General features: G+C 43.8%; 2 protein-coding genes across 4 annotated transcripts; one reads left to right on the top strand and one right to left on the bottom strand.

Annotated features, from left to right (window-relative positions):
- The first annotated feature begins 1,303 nt into the window (after positions 1 to 1,303).
- On the top strand, positions 1,304 to 6,953 carry cnot7 (CCR4-NOT transcription complex, subunit 7). 2 transcript variants are annotated; one of them, XM_070962990.1, is made up of 7 exons: positions 1,304 to 1,490; positions 2,124 to 2,247; positions 2,335 to 2,528; positions 2,895 to 3,056; positions 4,630 to 4,774; positions 4,895 to 5,005; positions 5,241 to 6,953. In XM_070962990.1, the coding sequence occupies exons 2-7, from the start codon at positions 2,131 to 2,133 to the stop codon at positions 5,370 to 5,372; spliced, it is 861 nt and encodes a 286-aa protein (XP_070819091.1). In that variant the 5' UTR covers positions 1,304 to 1,490; positions 2,124 to 2,130; the 3' UTR covers positions 5,373 to 6,953. The 2 variants fall into 2 exon arrangements, with proteins under 2 accessions (XP_070819091.1, XP_070819092.1); XM_070962991.1 differs by lacking the exon at positions 1,304 to 1,490 and having other exon boundaries at positions 1,618 to 2,247.
- Positions 6,954 to 7,027: 74 nt separating this feature from the next.
- zdhhc2 (zinc finger DHHC-type palmitoyltransferase 2) lies at positions 7,028 to 19,069 on the bottom strand. 2 transcript variants are annotated; one of them, XM_070962142.1, is made up of 14 exons: positions 18,594 to 18,815; positions 15,173 to 15,199; positions 13,975 to 14,069; positions 13,105 to 13,225; positions 12,871 to 12,940; positions 12,726 to 12,758; positions 11,760 to 11,880; positions 11,597 to 11,635; positions 11,304 to 11,436; positions 10,576 to 10,702; positions 8,947 to 9,039; positions 8,552 to 8,667; positions 8,361 to 8,423; positions 7,174 to 8,283 (listed from the first exon to the last, which is right to left on the bottom strand). In XM_070962142.1, the coding sequence occupies exons 1-13, from the start codon at positions 18,718 to 18,720 to the stop codon at positions 8,383 to 8,385; spliced, it is 1,143 nt and encodes a 380-aa protein (XP_070818243.1). In that variant the 5' UTR covers positions 18,721 to 18,815; the 3' UTR covers positions 7,174 to 8,283; positions 8,361 to 8,382. The 2 variants fall into 2 exon arrangements, with proteins under 2 accessions (XP_070818244.1, XP_070818243.1); XM_070962143.1 differs by lacking the exon at positions 11,597 to 11,635 and having other exon boundaries at positions 7,028 to 8,283; positions 18,594 to 19,069.
- Positions 19,070 to 19,914: the final 845 nt, after the last annotated feature.

Below are 19,914 nucleotides of genomic sequence, written 5' to 3'. Positions count from 1 at the left end.
TCCAGAGAACACACTGTGAATAGTTTTCATTGCGTCAGTAGAAAGTTCCAGCAGTGGTGACAGAAACTGAGCCACTGATAGCAGAACTATGTTGCTGTTGAATTTTTGAAATGTGATTTTTCAGTGCTCAATTGCATTGTGGAAATTTCAGACTACGATCTCAATCAATCCCTGAACAAATAAAACCCTTTTTTGTAACTTTAGTGAACCAACCCTCCAAGAATGTTATACAATGTGCTCCGTTTACAATAGGCAGCATTTGTGTATTCAATTCAACAATTCTTCTAAATAGTCAGTGAGCTGCTCAGTCTGTCATTCTTGAAAATGACACACACACATATCTATTTATTTACTCAGAGCAGCAGAGGTGAAACCCAGCTGTGTCTCACTCCTGTTTCCCCTTTTTGCCATTTGATGCAAGAGAGGTGAAACTTTCTCAAACAATTTATGCCTGAACAACTTCATTTGTATGATCATCTTAATTTACAAAGTTTAATAATCTGCTTCATGTTGACTGGTATTAGTCAGACTCAACCAGAATTTATGGCATGATCGGTCAGGTTCAATCAATGGCAACACAGACCCTCTCATCAATCCTGACTGGACTGACCAGGTCTGCCAGACCCTGAAGCCCTGTGAGCACCAACAATGCTGTTAGCATTTTTGTTATTCTTTTTTATTATCTGCAAGCAAAGAGATAAGACTTTATTGATCCCACAGTGGGGAAATTCAGTCCTTACAGCTAGCAAGTATTTAGAAAAGCACAAACAGTGGCACGAAAGGGTCGAGATAAAAAAAGTGTACAGTATACAGAATAGAAAAACAACTACGTATCTGTACATTTGTACAGATTATAAATATACAACGTAGAAATTGCACCAGATGAAATGAATACTATTGATAACAGTAGTGCAAAACAAAGTGGGTTTATGATGTAGAATTGATAAAGACAGCATCAACAAATTTCTAGTTTGAAACTTTTTTTTTTTTTTTTTTGCCATTGTAGTTTTAACCAAAATGTGTTAAACTAAAGTGCCTGTCTAAAGAGTGAAAGTGCACTACACTGTTGTTATGGACAAAAATACAATGGTGCCTCTTAAGACACCGGAAAACTGAGGGTTCACTTAACGGGTCCAAGTTTAAAATGTGTAAAAAGTTTAAACGTTTCATTTACTGTCATACATAGGCCTATGACAATTTGTTTAAATGAACAAATGGTAGGGTTTTTTTTTTTTTCTTTTTGTGCAGGAGCACTGAAAAACCGGACGTGGCCCACACGGCACATGCACACGCACATGACGTTACTGTCTTACGTGGTGACGTAGGGTTGTAGACTCAGCTATGATGGCAGCCGTAGGTTGACATCGATACATTAATGAATATAAACTATTTAAAAGTTAACGGAACCCCCCCGGCACAATAACGTAGAACAAAGCAACAGTTTTCTGATAGTACGCACTTAAAACACACACGGCCCGGTTTGGGGAACGGTAAGTTCACGAGGCTACAGTGAGCTTTGCAATATCAAAGTGCCGCTGAGTGAGTGTATGTGTGAGTGTGTGTTGCTAGTTACTCGTGTGTTTCAGGTCTTGCACACACTCTCATTCGTCTTTGGAGCTAGCTGTCTGTCTGGAGAAGTGTGTTGAACCTGCACACAGCCCCCCAGCTCATGTTAGCTGTCTGTAGCCTGCTAGCTGCTACAGGTAACCTAGCTAACCCAGAGTGCTGCTGAAGGCTAACAGCAGCCAGCCGGGCAGGCTCGTCTCCAGCAGGCAGCTGCTGCTCCCATGTCTGTTTGTATTAATGTTACCTGCTCATTTCACTTCAGTATCGCGTCTGACAGGAAGCGCTGAGGCTGAGTTAGCTTCCCCACTGACATTGAGATGTCTGTGCCTGAGCAGGTTGTGTGTCCTGCAGTTCATATCATAGAGTCAACAGTTCTGTATTGTTAGCCAAATGGTTTGTCAGCTTTTCTTGGGTATCTGGGGATCATGTGTTGTGTGCCTTTGTCCTCCCAGCTCTCATCATTTCATCTGTCACAGGTCAGCTGTTTGTGTCTGTGAACCATCTGTCTTGAAGCTTAGTCCTTTTGTTTTTGGGGTCTTTCTCTTTGCATGGTGAAGTGGCACTATGCCCGCAGCTACTGTGGATCACAGCCAAAGAATATGTGAGGTTTGGGCTAACAACCTGGAGGAGGAGCTGAAGAGGATCAGACATGTCATCCGAAAGTACAACTACATTGCTATGGTGAGCGGTGCTGGATGAGGACAGAAATTGTCCCCTGCAAGCAAGCAGATTTCCATTGGGCATAACGAGTTGTCTGTCTTCTTCCAGGACACCGAGTTTCCAGGTGTGGTAGCCAGACCAATCGGAGAGTTCAGGAGCAACGCTGACTATCAGTACCAGCTACTGCGCTGCAACGTGGACTTGCTAAAGATAATCCAGCTGGGCCTCACGTTTATGAACGAGCAAGGCGAATACCCTCCGGGCACCTCAACATGGCAGTTCAATTTTAAGTTTAACCTCACGTAAGATAACACTTGTGCTTCTCTCACTCTTTTCACCTTTTGTGTGGCGTCCGGATGCGTCCACGGCACATCGTCATGTTGTCCTGTGTGTCTTGAAATCAGTAGGATTCACAGTTAACAGGAAACGAATGGTTTTGGCAGCACAGAGTGAAGAGGGTCTGGCATTGAGACGCTGCATATTGTCAGCTTATATATTCAGTACATGACTCTTTGAAGCGCACGCACCAACAGAGCACAACACTTCAGACACCGCTCACCAAATCCAGACTGATTTTCTAATTGTGATGTTCAATTACTTCTCTCATATCCACTTGACTGTCTTTGGTGGTTGAAAAAAATAACCGTGTGATGTGTCTCCGTCATCAGAGAAGATATGTACGCACAGGACTCCATTGAGCTCCTGACCACTTCAGGGATCCAGTTCAAGAAGCACGAGGACGAAGGCATCGAGACGCTGTACTTTGCAGAGCTGCTGATGACATCGGGAGTGGTGCTCTGTGATGGGGTCAAGTGGCTGTCTTTTCACAGGTATCATGCTGATGTGGCTCTTTTTGTATGCAGTCAGGTGGAGGTGAATTGTGGCAGCTGCGCTGTAGGCGGCTGCATGCGTTAGTGTTCAGACACTAGAAGGGCACACACTGATATGCAAATCTGCCAGAGCAGCCACCGGATATGTCTGGATATATTTCCCAAACTTTGGATGTGACTAAGTGTAGAATTAGTTACATGATATGTGTTTGTTTCCACAGCTACACTTTAGTTTGAGCAAAAAGGATTGTCACAAATGTTTCATTTGATCTGATTCTCCGGTGAAACCAAACCACTGTCCCCGAGCGCTCCGGAACAGCTGTATGAGCAGCTACATGTCGGCTGCCCCAGAGGACTACTGGTGCCTGTGACTGTGGACTGTGATGTGGAGGCGTCATGTTTCTACAATTGGCTTTAACTTTATTACCATCTACTGGATTTTAAGCTCTATGACATTTATTCTGACAAAGCCAAATGTCCTCTCTAGCAATGTTAACAGAAGTGAAAAATAGCTCCTGTCGCCTCCCTGTGATTTGGATTCTTCTCTGGCCCGCGTTACACCTTTTCATGAAAGTTTTCTGAAAATCAGGCCAACTCCTTGGCAGAGGTTATTTCTGGTATCATAACTATATTTGCTCACCACCATATACAGCATATAAGACACAGTGTTCTTCATCCAAACCCTCCATTTTATCAGCATGTTATATGCTTGACAGCATTTCTCAGTCTACACACAGACATCCTCATGTTTACTAATGGTGTTTTCTGTGGCCTCTCAGAAGGAGCATGATTTAGTTTGTTTATTTCTCTTGATTTATTTGTTTATTGTCTTTCAGTAAGAGGTGAGTTGTTGAGCAGAACTGTGTTAAACATGTTAAAACTGAACAAGATCCTGTTAATGTTTGCTGCTCGAGTGAACTGAACACTTGCTGCACTGGTCTGTAATGATGAAGTGACTTTTCACCAGTATTTTCTCCACTCTGCTGCTTAACATCTTCATGTCGTACTCAGTTTCCCACTGTGTGTCCATGGCAAACTGAGGCTACAGATAACCCGGCTTTGGAAAATAAACAAAGCTTAGGTTATCATCGTTCAGGTATTTAGAACACACCTCCACCAGCAGGCTTTGATGTCACATTGTTTTTGTTTAGTTTCTTTGTGGTCTTTCTTCTCTTGATTCTGTCGTTACGAGTTTTTCTGTAATTCATCCCATTTTTCATTGTTTTCTGGTGACTTCAGTGTTGATCTTACTGGATAATTGGTGTGTTGTGAGCAAACTACTCTTTCACCTTTTTTTCAGCTCTTATTAGCCTTTGATTAGCTGGATACTTGCTGTAAATCCAAAATCCTGCATCACAGGATCTTTTCTGGGACATTGGCCTTGTGTAGATTATTGTCCTTGCATTTGTAGTAGTCTCGTGCACTTTATACACACCGGCGAGCAGGCACAGGCGTAACACAAAGACAGTCATTTTTGTGTCATGGCAGATTGGAAGTGAGAGGATCTCTTGGAGCTTGTGTGTCCTTTACAAACAAAGTTATAAGGTGTGCATGTGTGTGTGTTTTTCTGCAGCGGCTATGACTTTGGATACCTGATCAAGATTCTGTCCAACGCTAACCTGCCCGAGGAGGAGGTGGACTTCTTTGAGATTCTTCGCTTGTACTTTCCAGTCATTTATGACGTCAAGTACCTCATGAAGAGCTGTAAAAACCTGAAGGTAGTTAAAGAGCTAGTCCTCTCTCCTGTTTTCTAAATGTGTTGAGCTTCACACCTTTGTTTTCTGTTGTGTTGTGTGTGTGTGTGGCTGTTGGGTGGCTGATGGTGTTCTGTTGTTCAGGGCGGGCTGCAGGAAGTAGCTGAGCAGCTGGAGCTGGAGAGGATCGGACCACAGCACCAGGCTGGCTCTGACTCTTTACTCACAGGCATGGCTTTTTTCAAGATGAGAGAGGTGAGCTTCTCAAGTCAGAGAGAGGAGATCTGTGCTGTGAGTGTGGTCAAAGTTTTACCGAAGCCCCTGTCAGACCTGCACCACGTTAAGATAATATGATGCCACTTTAACATGTGGGTCTCGTGCCGGAATCACACTCAACATACATGTGTGACTGGTTCCAGAGGATAGTAAGTTGTTAAATGATGCTTTAAGTGTCCGCTCTCAGTGTCTTTGTTCTTTACTTTGCCCACAGATGTTCTTTGAGGATCATATCGATGATGCAAAGTACTGTGGTCACTTGTACGGGCTGGGCTCCGGCTCGGCCTACGTCCAGAACGGAACGGGAAACGCTTACGAAGAGGAGGCGAACAAGCAGCAGTCGTGACGTCACTCTGAAACTCTCCCATCCTGCGGTTCAACATGCACAATCAGTGCGGCACTGAAGCCAAGCTTCGGCAAGCGGATGACAAAAATGGAAGAACACGAAACATACACACGTCATTTAGCAAGCTGCTTCTCATAGGCCTCTGCTCACCTTAGACAACTGAATATGATGGTGAAAAAAAAGAAAAAAAAAGCCCTACAGCTGTCCTCACACATGCCCCCTGCTGGCCGCATGTGTGAGCTTGGTCTTTTATTTCTATGACGCGGTGTAGACGGTTGCCTGGTTGAATCAGTTCAGTTTAACATGCTTGAAAAGATGGGATTTTAGTTTTCCTAAAATGTTCTGTAGAAAACGTTTTGCACTTTAAAGCTCTAACCTGATTTTATATGGAAAGCTGAAAATGTTTCCGGTGTCTCTCTCCTGTTCGTTGCCTTCTCTACGTTCCCGTTTTACATTGTGAACATGTAACAGCCGCCCTCACCACGCTCAGCCTTAACATTAGCTGCTTTCTTATCTTTTAAACTTTTATTGTGCAGGCTGTCTGACACTGAGTATCTTGTCTTCTCTGACATTCAACACTAAGACACGGTACGCTCGCCCTCTGCCATTGGATCTCTTGTATGATAATGAGAAAGGGAGCTGTCAGTGAGTCTGTTTACGTGCACATGAATATCTCATTGAAGTTTTTTTTTTCTTATAAATATGTTTATAATGACCAGAATATGCTCTAATCCCACTGTGAGATGCCTTTAACAAGCTGATGTATTCTGCCTATACGTAGACGGGATACGAAAACAAGTGTATACTCTCTCCTCTTTACTATTTGTTGCTCTTTTCCTTTTTGTATTTATGATAATGGTCCGAGTGGTGGCATTCAAATATATATATGCAGTATGTACTCAATGCATACTTTTCATTGGAGGAATGTGGATTATTTGTGCATGTAAACACCCTCAGTGACACAAGCACACGTGAAGGCGGATGCATCACCTCTACATGGGCTCGCTGTGATATCAGCCAAATTCACCAGACCAGAAAAAGTAATAAAAGAAATGAAAACATGTAAAACAAAAGACACTCGCCTGCTGTAGGACATACTGAGGTGACCCTGAACTGTTCTGTTAAGAGTCAATTTTCATTTTTAATTGAAATTAAGGTTTTGTAGGCTTTTAGTGTTGTAATAAAAGGAGAAAAACTTTTACTCATTGGAATAGAAAAACAAAAATGCCTTTTAACACGCATCTGTGTTCCCGTGGAGTTCATTTCACTCGTAGATTTGGCCTTTTGAATGACTTTTTTTTTTTTTTGTATTGCTTTCCGGTTCATTCATGCTGCGTAGAAGAGCCGCATGTACTAAAACAAAAGTTTGAATAAATGCCGTGTTGTTGAATAGTATCCTGAACTTCCATAGGTGTGTGTTGCAGTGTAGGTTCTCCACTTATTAACCTGAAGCACCTTCCTTTCTTTCTCTCTGCAGCACATCTTTCACACTGTAAAGGAGTAAAAAGAGAATATGCAATATAAAAGAGGATTGTTTTTAGATTATTTTGTAAATAAAGGCTTGAAACTTTTCTACCATAATGTGCTGTTGGCCGTTACATCTCTTTCATGATGCAAAACCCCTCGAAATGTGCAGCAAAGAGTTGAATAAAGAGGCTGAAGAGGAGCTCATTTTAATTATAAGGCATCACAACTGTACAGTACATTACCTCACACATCCACATTGTCTCTTGAGTCATACAGACAGAAGAATAGAAAAATATAGATTGACACTGTCACCATGGAGCTTTTTTTTTTTTTTGTCTTGAAACGAGCATACATTCTTCCAGCTAATTTCCAGTGATGGTTTAATAGTTTCCAGCCAGAGAGAGAACAGACTGAGTCCTCAGAAGGTGAAAATATAACTGTACAAAGCGGCTGGAGCTGTTTCTCTCTCTTTTTTTCCTGTTGCTCTGCAGTTCATCCACAACATCATGTTGTGAGTTAGAAAAACACTCGACAGCATCTGCTTTTTGATGGTGAACAGATCTGCAGCATCACACAGAGGTCTTGCCGCCGGCCCTCCAGAGACAGTCAGGAAGCTGTTGGCCGGCAGTGTGACGTGTCCTGTAGGCAACCGGACAGCACTTTAGATATTTGGCAGAGGGGGACACTTGCTGTCAGGTGTCTCACTGTGACAGCAGCATCCTCACTCATGCATAACGAGTCAGAAGAGCCCTTATTCAGATTACTAATTAATACACTGGAGGAGGGTTTTTTTGTTTCCAAGCAAAGGGGAGAACATCTTGTGGTACAGGTCACTAGAACAAAGAGTGTTTGACATCCTGAGATGAGAGCATGCATCATCTTCCACAACACTCAACGTAGTGGGTGGGAACACCCCGCCCCCCCCTTCCCCCCAACAAAAACTTTACTAAACAAAAAAGAAGAAAGGAATATCAGGTACATCACATGAACACCACTACTGATCTCTACTCAATGTGCAAACATTTGGCAAACTGATAACAGCGTTCACTTCATGTGCTAGGCTATGAAAACAACATAAATCAACTTGAGGGTAAATCCACTGTAACGTACAAAAGCAGCTCAGACTGATCTCCTCGTATACAAAGTGCAGAAACATCTCTTCCATCGCTGCTGTGCTTATTCATATACAAACAAAAGGAGGTGTGATAGCTGGAATGCAATATTCATTTCAGTCCAATTCTTTCAGATTGCAACAGAAACTGTTGCTTATTTGATGACACTGATGATAATCTTCATTCATTTTTTTTTTCTCTGGTTCATATGTGATGTCAGTCATGTAAACCTCTCAGAAGCAACAAATGTGGAAAACAACAAATACTGATGATGTCACCACTACGTCACGTTCTGATAGGCACAAACACCGAGGGGGGGGGGCAGCATAGACCTGTCGGGTGAAACACAAGGTCACAAGATGTCTTTTGTATTGATAGGTGAATATTTTCTTTATGACTGTTAACATACAGGGTCACCTGTGTAACTCAGGTTACGCCTCATTTTCTATGGTCATCCCTGGGTTGCTGGCACCTGAATGCAGACAAAGAGACAATAATATGAATATTTAAGTCATTGAACATCTGTTTGAACTCTTAATCATTGTTTTCTTGGGGTTATGTGATGAGAGAAAGCCACTATAAGGAGTCTAACGGTCTCACCCTTCTTGTCTTTGTCTGTTGCACTGTCACTCTCTGTCCAGGAGGGGGTGCTGGTGAGCAGCCGACTCTGAGACTCCCTCAGCGGCTTGGAGGGGAACTGACGGCCCTCTGCTGCACTGGAAACACAAATACACATGAGCAGGGAGGAAGCCAGGAGCCTCTTGTGAAGTATGTGAAGGCCCACGTGCTTCTTTAAATAAAACAGTCTTAAATTCTTTTATCCTGTGATCTGGATTCCTAATTTAAAACTGCAAAGTGATTTTCCTGCATCATTAAACCTACGGGGTGAATAACCACCGGGGGCTGACTTGCATTTGTGCAGACTCTTGTTTCTGTGCTGTACCTGGCTTTACTTTTTTATGAATGTGCGTGCTCTTCATTTTATTTTCACTCACACTTTGTTGGCAGGGTTGGAGCCAGTCGGCGATGACGGCTGCTCCGGGTCCAGATTCACCAGACAGGTTGGGAACGAGCAACCGTCCCCTAAACTGGAAAACCAGCACGAACACAGCAGAAAGAACAGCTTAGCCAGTAATAATCTGCTCAAAGTAGCTGATATTTGTTATGTATTTTATTTACGTGTGTGGACATGACAGCTAATAAAGACTGTGGATTATGTCACAGCGAGTCTAAGCAACATTTGATAAAGAGCAGTCATTGTGGTTACAAGGGGCAATTATGGGCTGATGCTAAATGCTAAAACAGATTAAAAATAGCACAAGTAGAGAAGAGTCATAAAATCAGAGAGCTGATTACTTACATTAGCCTCAATAAGCTACTGGTCATACCAGACCAGGTAAAGCTGTGGCAGCAAATGTATTCAAGGATGAAGGCTTTTCATTTGGAAGAGGAGGATCGTCTTGTTTGGTCTTTCAGACCTTACATTGTCTCACTACAATGTTGCTAGTTCCATGAAATAGTGACTGCTTTGCAAGACAACACCAGAGAAGAAACGTTCGTGTGTTTGAGGATTACAGGGGTTTAGTTTACGCAGTAAACAAATATGCAGTAACCAGTTGTTTAAAATAATGGGACAGAAAGGGTTTGCGCATCCAATCACACCCTCGTCTGAAATCTGCCCCTCACAATTATCAGCTTTTGTTTTAACACTGGGAGTTTGTGGGGGGCTATTTTCAGACCTTGACTGTGATTAACAAAAAGCTGTATATTCAGAATATTACTCATTCTGTCGGCATGAATTACTCATTTTGCAAAGCTGGAGAAGCTGAACCATGACTTCATTTATTCAACACTTCTGACATCCTGAGGGAGGTTATCTGAACTACAGAAGATTTTCTGAGGAAAATATGTGCCACTGCTGTGCACGTTAATGCTGACTTTATAAGCGATATGAAAAGTCCTCATATAGACATAGGTGCAGTGGGAGAGGAAATGGGGCCTTTAAAACACTTTAGTACAGCAGGTTTTAATATAATATGGTGTTTAATTTAAGCACTGTTAATGCCATCATAATGACCTTATGTGCAAGAATAAGAATCATACAGATGAATACAACTACACTAAATATTCATGTCTTATATAAGAGCTCATAAACAGTACATATCTAGCTAATGTGCTAATGCTGAACTGTTCTCTGTTCTCTCATGTCATGTCTTTATTAGAGCTGACAGTGGAGAGATGAAAGGAGGCCCCTGACATCATGTTTAGACACACTCTAAGCAGGTTTCAGCCCAAAGTGCAGCACAGTGGCTGTCCTTGTCAATAGGTTATGAGTTTGATTTGGTTTTACTGATCTCATTTCAAGTCTTCGCCACACAACAGAGCTGTGGAGCCCGAAGTCTTTGACCTGATAGTCCTTCCGTCTAGATTAAAAATTGCAGGTCATCAGGGCTCCTAAACTGTCCAACAACCTGCCAGGAGACGTTGAAAATAATTTCTAAACACATTCACTGGCTCTGTTGGATATTTCTTTAGTATGGCCTCCTTCAGTCATCTGATGTTTCCTATTTCCATTTCATTTGACATTTTACATGATTTTCCTCTGAATGCTCATAAAACCTTACCTGGAGAAAACAGGAAGGGGCCAGTATTTGACTTCGTCACCAAAGACCTGTCGGAAGTTCTTACTGAAGCCCAGGCTGAAACCGTTCTTATCTGTGCCGTGGCGAAACACCGGAGAGCGCACAGCCTCTGAGAGGACACACATGGAGACCAAGAGTCAGTCTGACAGGAGGATGAACAAACACAGCACTCGCTCTCTATGAGGGGCTCATTCAGACAACAGATCAACGCATTGCTGCGGAATGGCTGTATCAGTGAAACAAGTATGAATGAAAGTGTCTTTGTAGTGGAGGAAAAGCAGATCTCAGACAGCTCCACCATGTGTGACTTCTCTTCCTAGCAGTGTCTGTTACTAAGCTGCTTACTGCTCTGAGCCTTGTGTCTTTGCATTACACTGTAACATACTCCTCTGGATAATCCACTCTCCTCAACACATAGACAAAGTGTGCCACTGTGCACACATAATGAGAAACCACTCCGTCTGATAACGGCCCGGAGAGGCTCATCAAATCACTGCGCTGATGAGGACGGTGACTGACGGTGGGAAAAATGCAATGAAACATCCTTCATCATTAGTGCAAAGATGACACTGTGCAAACCGTGGGCAGACTGAGAGCAGATACTCCCCGTGCACGAAGATGAGTGAGCTGCTGTACAACAGAGGCTGCGCAATTACCGCATCCACAAACAGAGCAAATACACACACGCAGGCATGAAGTGCGGCACCTACCCAGAGTGGATCTGTTCTTGCAGACGAGCCAGCAGTGGTAGGTGAAAAGCGAGGCCAGGCTGACTGAGAACATGGAGGCCGAGAAGAAGAGGAACAGGATGTGGAACTTCGCCTGAGTGTCTGGGAGTCCTTTCTGAGGGGAAACAACAACCAGACGATCAACACGAGCGCAGGACAACAGAGATGACACTAAGAGACTCTGAGAGAGCTGACTGAGTTCTACTCAAGTGCTCTAGGGGAGCTGAGTAATCTGTTTCTATTGCAGTGCCACTAACTACCAGCTTGGCTCATACCAGATATTCTCTCAGACGGAAATGTGCTCTACCTCCAGCCTTGTGAGAAAAAAAATCAAATGCCACATATTTAACACAGAATGCATGTTTTCAGATGTGCATTCAGCCCAACAGTTTCTAAAGAGAAAAAACAAATACATAGTATAGGATATGCACTACTTACTGTCCAGAATTTAATGAAGTACTGAAGATCTGTAGCAGTTATAAAAAGGCAGTAGAGTAACGAATATGCCAAGAACAGCATGAAAAACTTGTAGTTGGAGAATCCCACACAGTTGTTCACCCTGCGACAAGAATGAAAGAATTCAGGTCGGCGTGGGAAAATGTTATCATTACAGCCTGCTCAAATCTTTTCTGAGCACAGACACAGGACTTAAAGAGCTGATTTCAAACAGTAAGTACTGGAGATGAGTTGTGACTGGAAAAATAAAGTTACAGCTGCTTATTTATTTATTTATTTATTTATTTATTTATTTATTTATTTATTTATTTATTTATTTATTGTGGTATCCAGAATCTATTCCACTGATGATTTCTAGATGGTACACAACTATTCTTCAACTTTCCAGCCTGTTTACCTGAAAAAACTTGACAAGAAAAGCTTCAATCAGCAGGATTGTTTCATGTTAATTAGGGGACCTGGTATTTTCAGCCAATCAGGGACCAGTATTGTGCATTGTGTTTTGTCTAAGGACATGTTCACACCAGGAAAGTCCTGGATCCTATTCCTTTTATGACACGGTAGCAAATTGCATTATGACTCATTCTAATATCCAGCCTTTTTCATGAATTTCTCCCCAGTCTGAACACCAGACATAGCACATAATTGGAAAGAGAACAGACAAATGGACCATGTTTAGCAAAAATTACACCGAGTGGAGACCGATTTGTTTTGTCTCCCTCTGCTGCCAAATTCTGTTATCTGGCAGGATGAGAGGTTACGGTGTCAAACGCTGCCCAGTAAACAAGCTCCTTGTGCTTCTGTGTGATGTGTTTACAGGCCAGAAGAAAAAAAAAAAAAAGCACCCCTTCGCACGAAAGCTGAACACTGTGAGGCTTTTAATGGAAAATATAATCACAAGGATATCCTAACAACACCATGTGAGTACATGTGACTGTCAGTACACACCATGGGCAGTGGTGATCCATCTTCAGGATGCATCTGTAACACAGCAGGGTCACATGTCAGTGGAAGTGAATCTCACTCTGCCTGCCAGAACGCAATATATCTCGTGTGGTCGTTTCTCTATGGGTGCACGAGCGGAGAGCCATACTTATCACAGACTGAACAATGGTGACATCGATCAGGCTTCAGCAGCTGGCAGCGGTCACAGAAACGGATTGCTGAGGAGACACAGGCAATTCAATCATGTAGCCGTCAGTAGCAGCCTCTCCGAACACTTGACCACAGGCTAACAAGGTGACACGGGTGAAATGAGCTCTGAGAGCTGCATGTCAGTCTAGACTGACGTTGGTCTGCATCAGCGGCGGTGTGTACTGTACTGTACCTCCAGAGTTGGTGCGGGTGTATATGGGCAGATCCTTGGCTATCCTCCTCAGGATCTCCTGCTGAGACTCTCCCCGATCTTCACGCTCCAGCAGCTCTTTGTCAGAGTAGGACAGGTGAAACTGTGCAGGGCAGAACCGAGAGGCAAAGACAAACAGCGCCTGTGATTTATCAGACGCTCTGTCTGTGAGCAGCGCTGGTTATCGCTAATGAATCATACCCTTACAGATTTCAGTTATCTGTCAGATAAGCTACAGGCTGTGTGAGTGTCAGTAACGCAGTGATGTCTGTTAGTGTGAAGCTGCAGCTCAGTAGGCAGTGAAGGGTTTATCTATTTCTTCCTTTTGTTTTGGTTCTTTCTGCCCCAGCAGGCAAACAGAAGCAAAGCAGCACAGAGCTGCAATATTACTTTCAGCCACTCAGGCGATTTATGATTGAACACTGGAAACAAATAACTCAGATGATAACAAACAGCAGAGCACACACGAAATTTGACTTTTATTACAAACTCAAAACCTCAAGTGATCCAGCGATCGCGTCTCATAAAGGAAAGCTTTCACATGAATGATACTGCCATGCCCGCCTCGCCTCACTTCAAATTGAAATGCAAAGGTGGCTTTTCTCTGAGCGTCCTCTCTAAGATGTATGTATGCATGCATGCGTGTGTGTGTGTGTGTTCACCCTGCAGAGCTGAAGTGCTGTGGTCAGGATCAGAGCCATTAGAGTGCAGCTCCAGGCACTTCCACTGGAAAGTATTATTAGTCTAAATGCAGCGTTCAATCACACGGGGAGGCTGTAACCTACATGTGCACTTCCCACCATGCCTCATCATCCCAGCCGACAATAACGCGTTGAAGTCAGACACACTCACCTCCTTCAGGGGGTTCATGGGCTTGGTGAAGATGGTTTGCCAGTACGCCCACACGAACATGATGAAGATGACATGGTACACCAGCAAGTATACAACTGAAAGCAGAAAAACATAAACAAGTCGTCGTCATTGCCATCATCAGCGGTGTGCATTTGACCATTTACTCGCAGTTTGCAGCTTCAGTGAATACTAATAATCCTGGTGTGGCTCAGAATCTGATAATAAGGTTTAATTTTTACCATTTTCACTATCATAAGTTTAGCATGGTTTGCATGTTCTTCCCGTGCATGCGTGGGTTCTCTCCGGGTACTCCGGCTTCCTCCCACAGACCAAAAACATGCTCATTAGGTTGATTGGTGACTGTAAATTGCCCCTAGGTGTGAGTGTGAGTGTGAATGGTTGTGTGTATGTGCCTTGCGATCGGCTGGCGACCGGTCCAGGGTGTACCCCGCCTCCCGCCCGTTGACAGCCGAGATAAGCTCTGGCCCCCTCGCAACCCCAAAAGGGATAAGCGGCATAGAAAATGGATGGATGGATGGAAGTTTAGCATATTAGCATGCTAACATTTGCTAATAAGCACTAAACACATCTTAAACTGGAGAGGATTTCATCAGATTTGCAGGTGCTTAGTCAAATTTGAGTCTGATGGCAGCACTATGAAATGAGTTATTACAATTCATCCTGAGGGCAACATGAACGTGTGCACCACAAAATAATGGCAGTCTGCCTAATAGTTCACTCAAAGCCCCAAATGGGAACCTCAAGGTGGCAAGTCAGGTGATCATCAGAGTCAGTAGGGTTCGTCCTCTGCGGTCCATGAATGTCTGCAGATAGTTTCACGTGAATCCATCCAATAGCTGTAGAGATATTTCAGTCCGGACCAACATGGTTCACTGACTGAATGACTGACAGTTGTCACCATCTGTGCTGCTAACCAGTCTAAGACTGAAACACAGTTGTGTTTTGGTTTCTGTCAATGCATCTCTAGACTCTGTGGATGCAAAATGGGCACTGAATAAAAGCCTGCGTTTAAACATATAATCAAGGTCAGGAAAAACACGATGGCACTCTTCCAGCTGATGCAGTCTGATTATTGTGTTTTTCGATGTGGGCTGAAGACTGAAGGCCACTGAACTCAACTCTTACAGAGCAGCCACAGCACTTCTGATTCCTCTGGATGCTCAACAGCAACACTTACCCTTTTCTCCTGTGTCTTCAATGGACTCTGAAAAGAAAGACACAGTCAGATCTGTGCTGAATGAAAGCAGGTGAAACACACTGCAAAGCACATTAGGATATTCTCAAATTTGTAGGTCAGCATGAAGAAAATGAAAGTTCTGTTTCTCTTTTGAATCCCTCACACAGGGACCTCCTTCTCACGGTGTATTTTACATGACCATTGTTTGACTGATGGTCAGTGTCTAACTTCAAATTAGCAAAACTCCAAAATGCTGACTCTGTAAACCCTTAACCCCAGCATCCAATAAAACACCAGTCACAAAATCAATATACATCACACTCCCAGTCAAACAGGTCCACTCATTGTTGCTCTCATGTAGATAAGCATTACTGTGCATTGACAAAAGGCATTGAATCAACAGGAACATCCTGCACGGTCTGTCTGTGTGCATGTGTGAATGCTGACAGCTGCAACAACTCCGACAGTGGGGACTGGCTGAGGCTGCTGATTGAAGGCTGACATCAGCAGCCACACACTTGATGATCGCCCCAAAACCTTCACAAACACACACCTGAAGGTCTGGAGTCACACATAAATTCAGACCTGTTGGAAGATGAGCTGACACTGTTTTGTACTTGTCCAAATATCTCAGCTATGATTAGCTGAACATACAGAATCATCCATCTTCAGCAATTAGCCTGTAAATCACACACACACACACACACACACACACACACACACACACACACACACACACACACACACACACACACACATGCACACAGCATGAACTGAGGAAAGGTAAGCCAAGGAACTGAATTGAGGCATGCAGCCAAAAATTCTGTGCATGTCGCCTTGCCAGCATAAAAGCCCCAGAGTCTGACAGTGAAGCATAAGTGTGTGAGTGCGTGTGTGTGTGTGTGTGTGTGTGTGTGTGTGTGTGTGTGTGTGATTTAGGGCATGTGCATGTGTCTATTAATGTGTCTGTGAAAGCATTATGGTCGTGTTTGCTGCATTCGGTCTCTTTCCCTCTGCATTCTTGCTATAACAAGGCACATTTCCAACTATACCACCTGATTTCCCATTTTAAACAATCTTGGAAAAAGGACCAACTGTTCAAAGGCTGATGTTCAGCGCTTTAAACGGAAGTGGGTCAACCGCAGATTGCTTGGGGTGAATTATGTAAGCCAGACAATGGGATTAACTGAGAGGTATCAGCTGACGATACATTCGCACAACTGTCTGTGCGTCTGTCTGCAGAGCACATGCTGGCCCTGAGCGACCGCTGTCCTGCCCTGCTGCTGCTGTTTTCCTCTGTCCGTCCCGTGGGACTCGAACGCATCACAAATTTGCTCTTGTTCTACAGGATGCAAAACAAGATGCTTTAAAAAATAAAGAAAAAAAAGCCTGACCAAACAATGATTTTGCTTTTCCGTCACCCTGCAGCAATGAAGGACGATATCTCACGGAGCTGGCAGCAGAGACGAGGCGTCCTGTAACCCTAGAAGAGGTTCATCCTGGGACAGACGCTGGCAGGCCTCTGTGGTGAACACAGGCAGCTTCAGAAACGTTTTGGGGGGAAGTTTTAAAAGAGAGAGATATAAACATGTGCTTAAACTCACTTTTAAAGCCCTGGTTCTTGGAATAATTAACTATACACTATTAATAGTTCTATTTTTTATTAAGTGTAATAAATTAAAGCTGAATAAAGACCTCTAAATATTGTAATATGAAATAACAGCAATATATCTTCTATTTACCATAATAACTCCACATAGCTTACACCCAGTGATGGATTATGAGAAAATGGTTTCCTGGACACAGACATGTGAAAGCCCCCTACCACTCATCTCTATATGGTCATTTATTTTTTCTTTGTGATTGTTTTGCATTCCTTTTTGGTCATTTTTCATCTCTTTGTGGTTGTTTTTCATCACTATGCAGTCGTTTTTTGGCTTTTTTAAATCCCTGTGGTAGTTTTTCATCTCTTTGTGATTATTTTGTGTCCCTTTAGGGTCATGTTTGTGTGGTTTGTTTTGTGTGTCTTTTTGGTTGTTTTGCATCACTTGGTGATCATTTGTCATCTCTACATGGTGGTTTTGCAGGTCTTTGTGGTCATTTTAATCTCGTTGTAGTCATCTTGTGTCTCTTTCTGGCTGTTTTGCATCTCTTTGTGGTCATTCTGTATTACTCTGTGTTCATTTAAAAACAAGAAATATGAGCAGTCCCTTCATACAGAGGTTCTGATCCACGCAGACTTTTATTTATCCATCTACAATACTAAGAAGTCAACTACCTATCACCTTCTGACTCTGGTAGAGCGGCCACCAAGGGGTGGCACACTTGGGGGGGGGGGGGGCACCTCTCTGTGCTCACCCGTGCTGATGAACCCAGTGACACAGCACTGACTCCTGCAGCCTCACTGATCAGGTGTAAGGACAAAGTTGACAGTGTACACTTTCAGTTAAAGCTGGATAGGTCTGACTAAATTTGGAGGAGATAAGAGCAACAAACAGGCAGATTCTCTAACTCTGCCTCCCTGTGTTTTCCTGTCTTTGGACTCATTATACTGTCTCCATCGCATCACCCTTTTTGACAGAGGAGATTTGCTTTCCTAGTGGTCTGACAAGCTGCCAAATGGAGCACATGAGTAGGCTGCCGAGACTCCTCTGAGACATCCTAGAAACCATTACTCACTATCCAGGTCAACTCGGTGTTCACCGTTCACCGAGGACGCTCGCTGTCTGCAACCGCACCATCGAACCCTAAGCAGCCGGGGGGAGCGTGACGGAAGGAGTAGGCCTGACTCAAAGGCCATTACAGTCAGACTTCTTGCCAACAGATAATGCTGTTGGTGTTGTGGTGGAGGATATAAATTCAGATAATGAAGCTCTGCAACTACATGAGCCTGAAGCTATTACAGTAAGTCTTTAAGATAGTGCTGATAGAGTGGTAGTGGTGGAGTCAGATAATGCCTCTCATAGGGTGGCCTAATCCTATTCTGTACATCCTGTGATAGTGTCATAAAAGCTCCTCCACAATAAAAGCAGCTTGTCAAATACTTGTAATTCTGTCTGTGGTAGGATGTGAAGAGAACGAAAATGTGTTATTCATGCAAAAAGACACCATTGCTACTTCTGTGTGAAAATATGCTGACAATTCCTGCTTGAACTGTTGTTGTCTTGTGACTGACACTGTCCACACACTGCATGAACAACAACACAGTCTTCTGCATCCAAGAAAAAAAAAAAAAATACAGCCTGGACCACAAACTGCTGAAACAGACACGTCTCCCCACCCCATCACCAAAAAAACCTTACACACCAGTCAGAGGCATTTCCTCCTCACACACACACACACACACACACACACACACACACACACACACACACACACACACCTCCTCCTCCTCTTACTACCCAGACAGCTGTTTTCTTACCTATGCAAAGCTGAAGAACATAGGCGTAGTATGACCAAGCCACTATGAGGGCAATGAACAGGACCGGGATCCAGTACAAAACTCTCTGACAGCCCTTCTTGATACTACGCGAGCCCGACGGTGCCATAGTCTAGGAGCGGATCATTTCTCGTGTGCAGTCGTGTGTTGCTCTCCCTCCCCTCTCCCTCTGTGTGTGTGTGTGTGTCCCCGTGTCTTCCTGTAGTCTGTCACTGCATCGTCGCTCCGGCTCTGATCAGCGTAATCGGCAGCACAGACGCAACATCCTACCAGCCTCCCGCCTGCTGCTGCCGCCGCCGCCGCTGCTGCTGCTGCTGCTGCACTGCTCCCCTCTGATCGTCCTGCTCAGCCACTAGCACAGACTACAACAAAATATCAGACAGCTCACACACACACACACACACACACACACACACACACACACACACACACACACACGCACGCACGGAGTCAGGACCGCCCCTGCTGCCCCCCACAGGTTGCCATGACGTCCGCGGGATGCTGCAAGCCTGGCACATTTTTCACCGCGAGCAGATGGGCTCAATAAGTTCATGCTCGTGAGTGTTGAAAGAGGGGTCACACGCGCGCGCGCGCACACACACACACACACACGCACACACACACGCACACACATACACGTTTGAGTGATGGCAGTCTGCTCCCATCATGCCCAGTTGCATGTTTCACTTGCCCACAAAGACAAGAAGAAGCCAAATTCCCTGTTTTTTTGTTTGGTTTTTTTTTGCACCATTTCTTAGTATTTCTTCCTCTTATATCACAGCCTGTTGTGATAGGTGCTGTGTGACAGTATCTCTCTGCTGGTCTGATGACTGTTTACCGGGCTATAATATGGTTTGCTTGTGTCAGAGGCGCTGTTCTAAGCATATTGTTATTTTTCCATTACCTGACAGCGCAGGTGGAGACCTGCAAGATCCACCTGCTTCCACTGCTTCACGTCCAACTGCACCTGCAAAATATTTCGCAGTCCTGCAGTACGCCGCTGCCAAGCTCCCATCTACTCACAAACTGTTCTTCACCATCACCTTTTACTTGTGCTTTATGATCGAAAAGGTCTTTTTCATAAATGCAGTTTGAATGTGAGAAAGATTTGAGCTGTGATTTTCCACCTGTTGTCAGTTTCGTGGGTGGGCGGCATGCTGCAGCAAGCTAACAATATGCACCACAATAATAAAGCATCTCAGTCTCACAGTAAGGGCAGATGGCTGAGTCACATGTCAAGTATCAAGAAGTTTCAGTGTTATCCAAAGGTAGCAACCTTTCTAAATATCTGGAGACATTTTTA

The sequence above is a fragment of the Chaetodon trifascialis genome, chromosome 5, assembly GCF_039877785.1.
Source record: "Chaetodon trifascialis isolate fChaTrf1 chromosome 5, fChaTrf1.hap1, whole genome shotgun sequence".
NCBI lineage: Eukaryota > Metazoa > Chordata > Actinopteri > Chaetodontiformes > Chaetodontidae > Chaetodon > Chaetodon trifascialis.
Note: the sequence above shows the minus strand (reverse complement) of the source record. Positions and strands in the feature narration are given on the sequence as shown.

Bases quoted from the DNA above. Each gene is read 5' to 3' on its own strand.
- zdhhc2 (XM_070962142.1), bottom strand. From the start codon at position 18,720: ATGGCACCGTCGGGCTCGCGTAGTATCAAGAAGGGCTGTCAGAGAGTT. The intron at 11,437-11,596 runs GTATGAGCCAAG...GTTTCCCCTCAG, and splicing joins TCCGTCTGAGAGAATATCTG to AAAGGACTCCCAGACACTCA. The intron at 8,424-8,551 runs GTGAGACCGTTA...GTCTGCATTCAG, and splicing joins AACAGACAAAGACAAGAAGG to GTGCCAGCAACCCAGGGATG.
- cnot7 (XM_070962990.1), top strand. From the start codon at position 2,131: ATGCCCGCAGCTACTGTGGATCACAGCCAAAGAATATGTGAGGTTTGG. The intron at 2,248-2,334 runs GTGAGCGGTGCT...GTCTTCTTCCAG, and splicing joins AGTACAACTACATTGCTATG to GACACCGAGTTTCCAGGTGT. The intron at 5,006-5,240 runs GTGAGCTTCTCA...CTTTGCCCACAG, and splicing joins CTTTTTTCAAGATGAGAGAG to ATGTTCTTTGAGGATCATAT.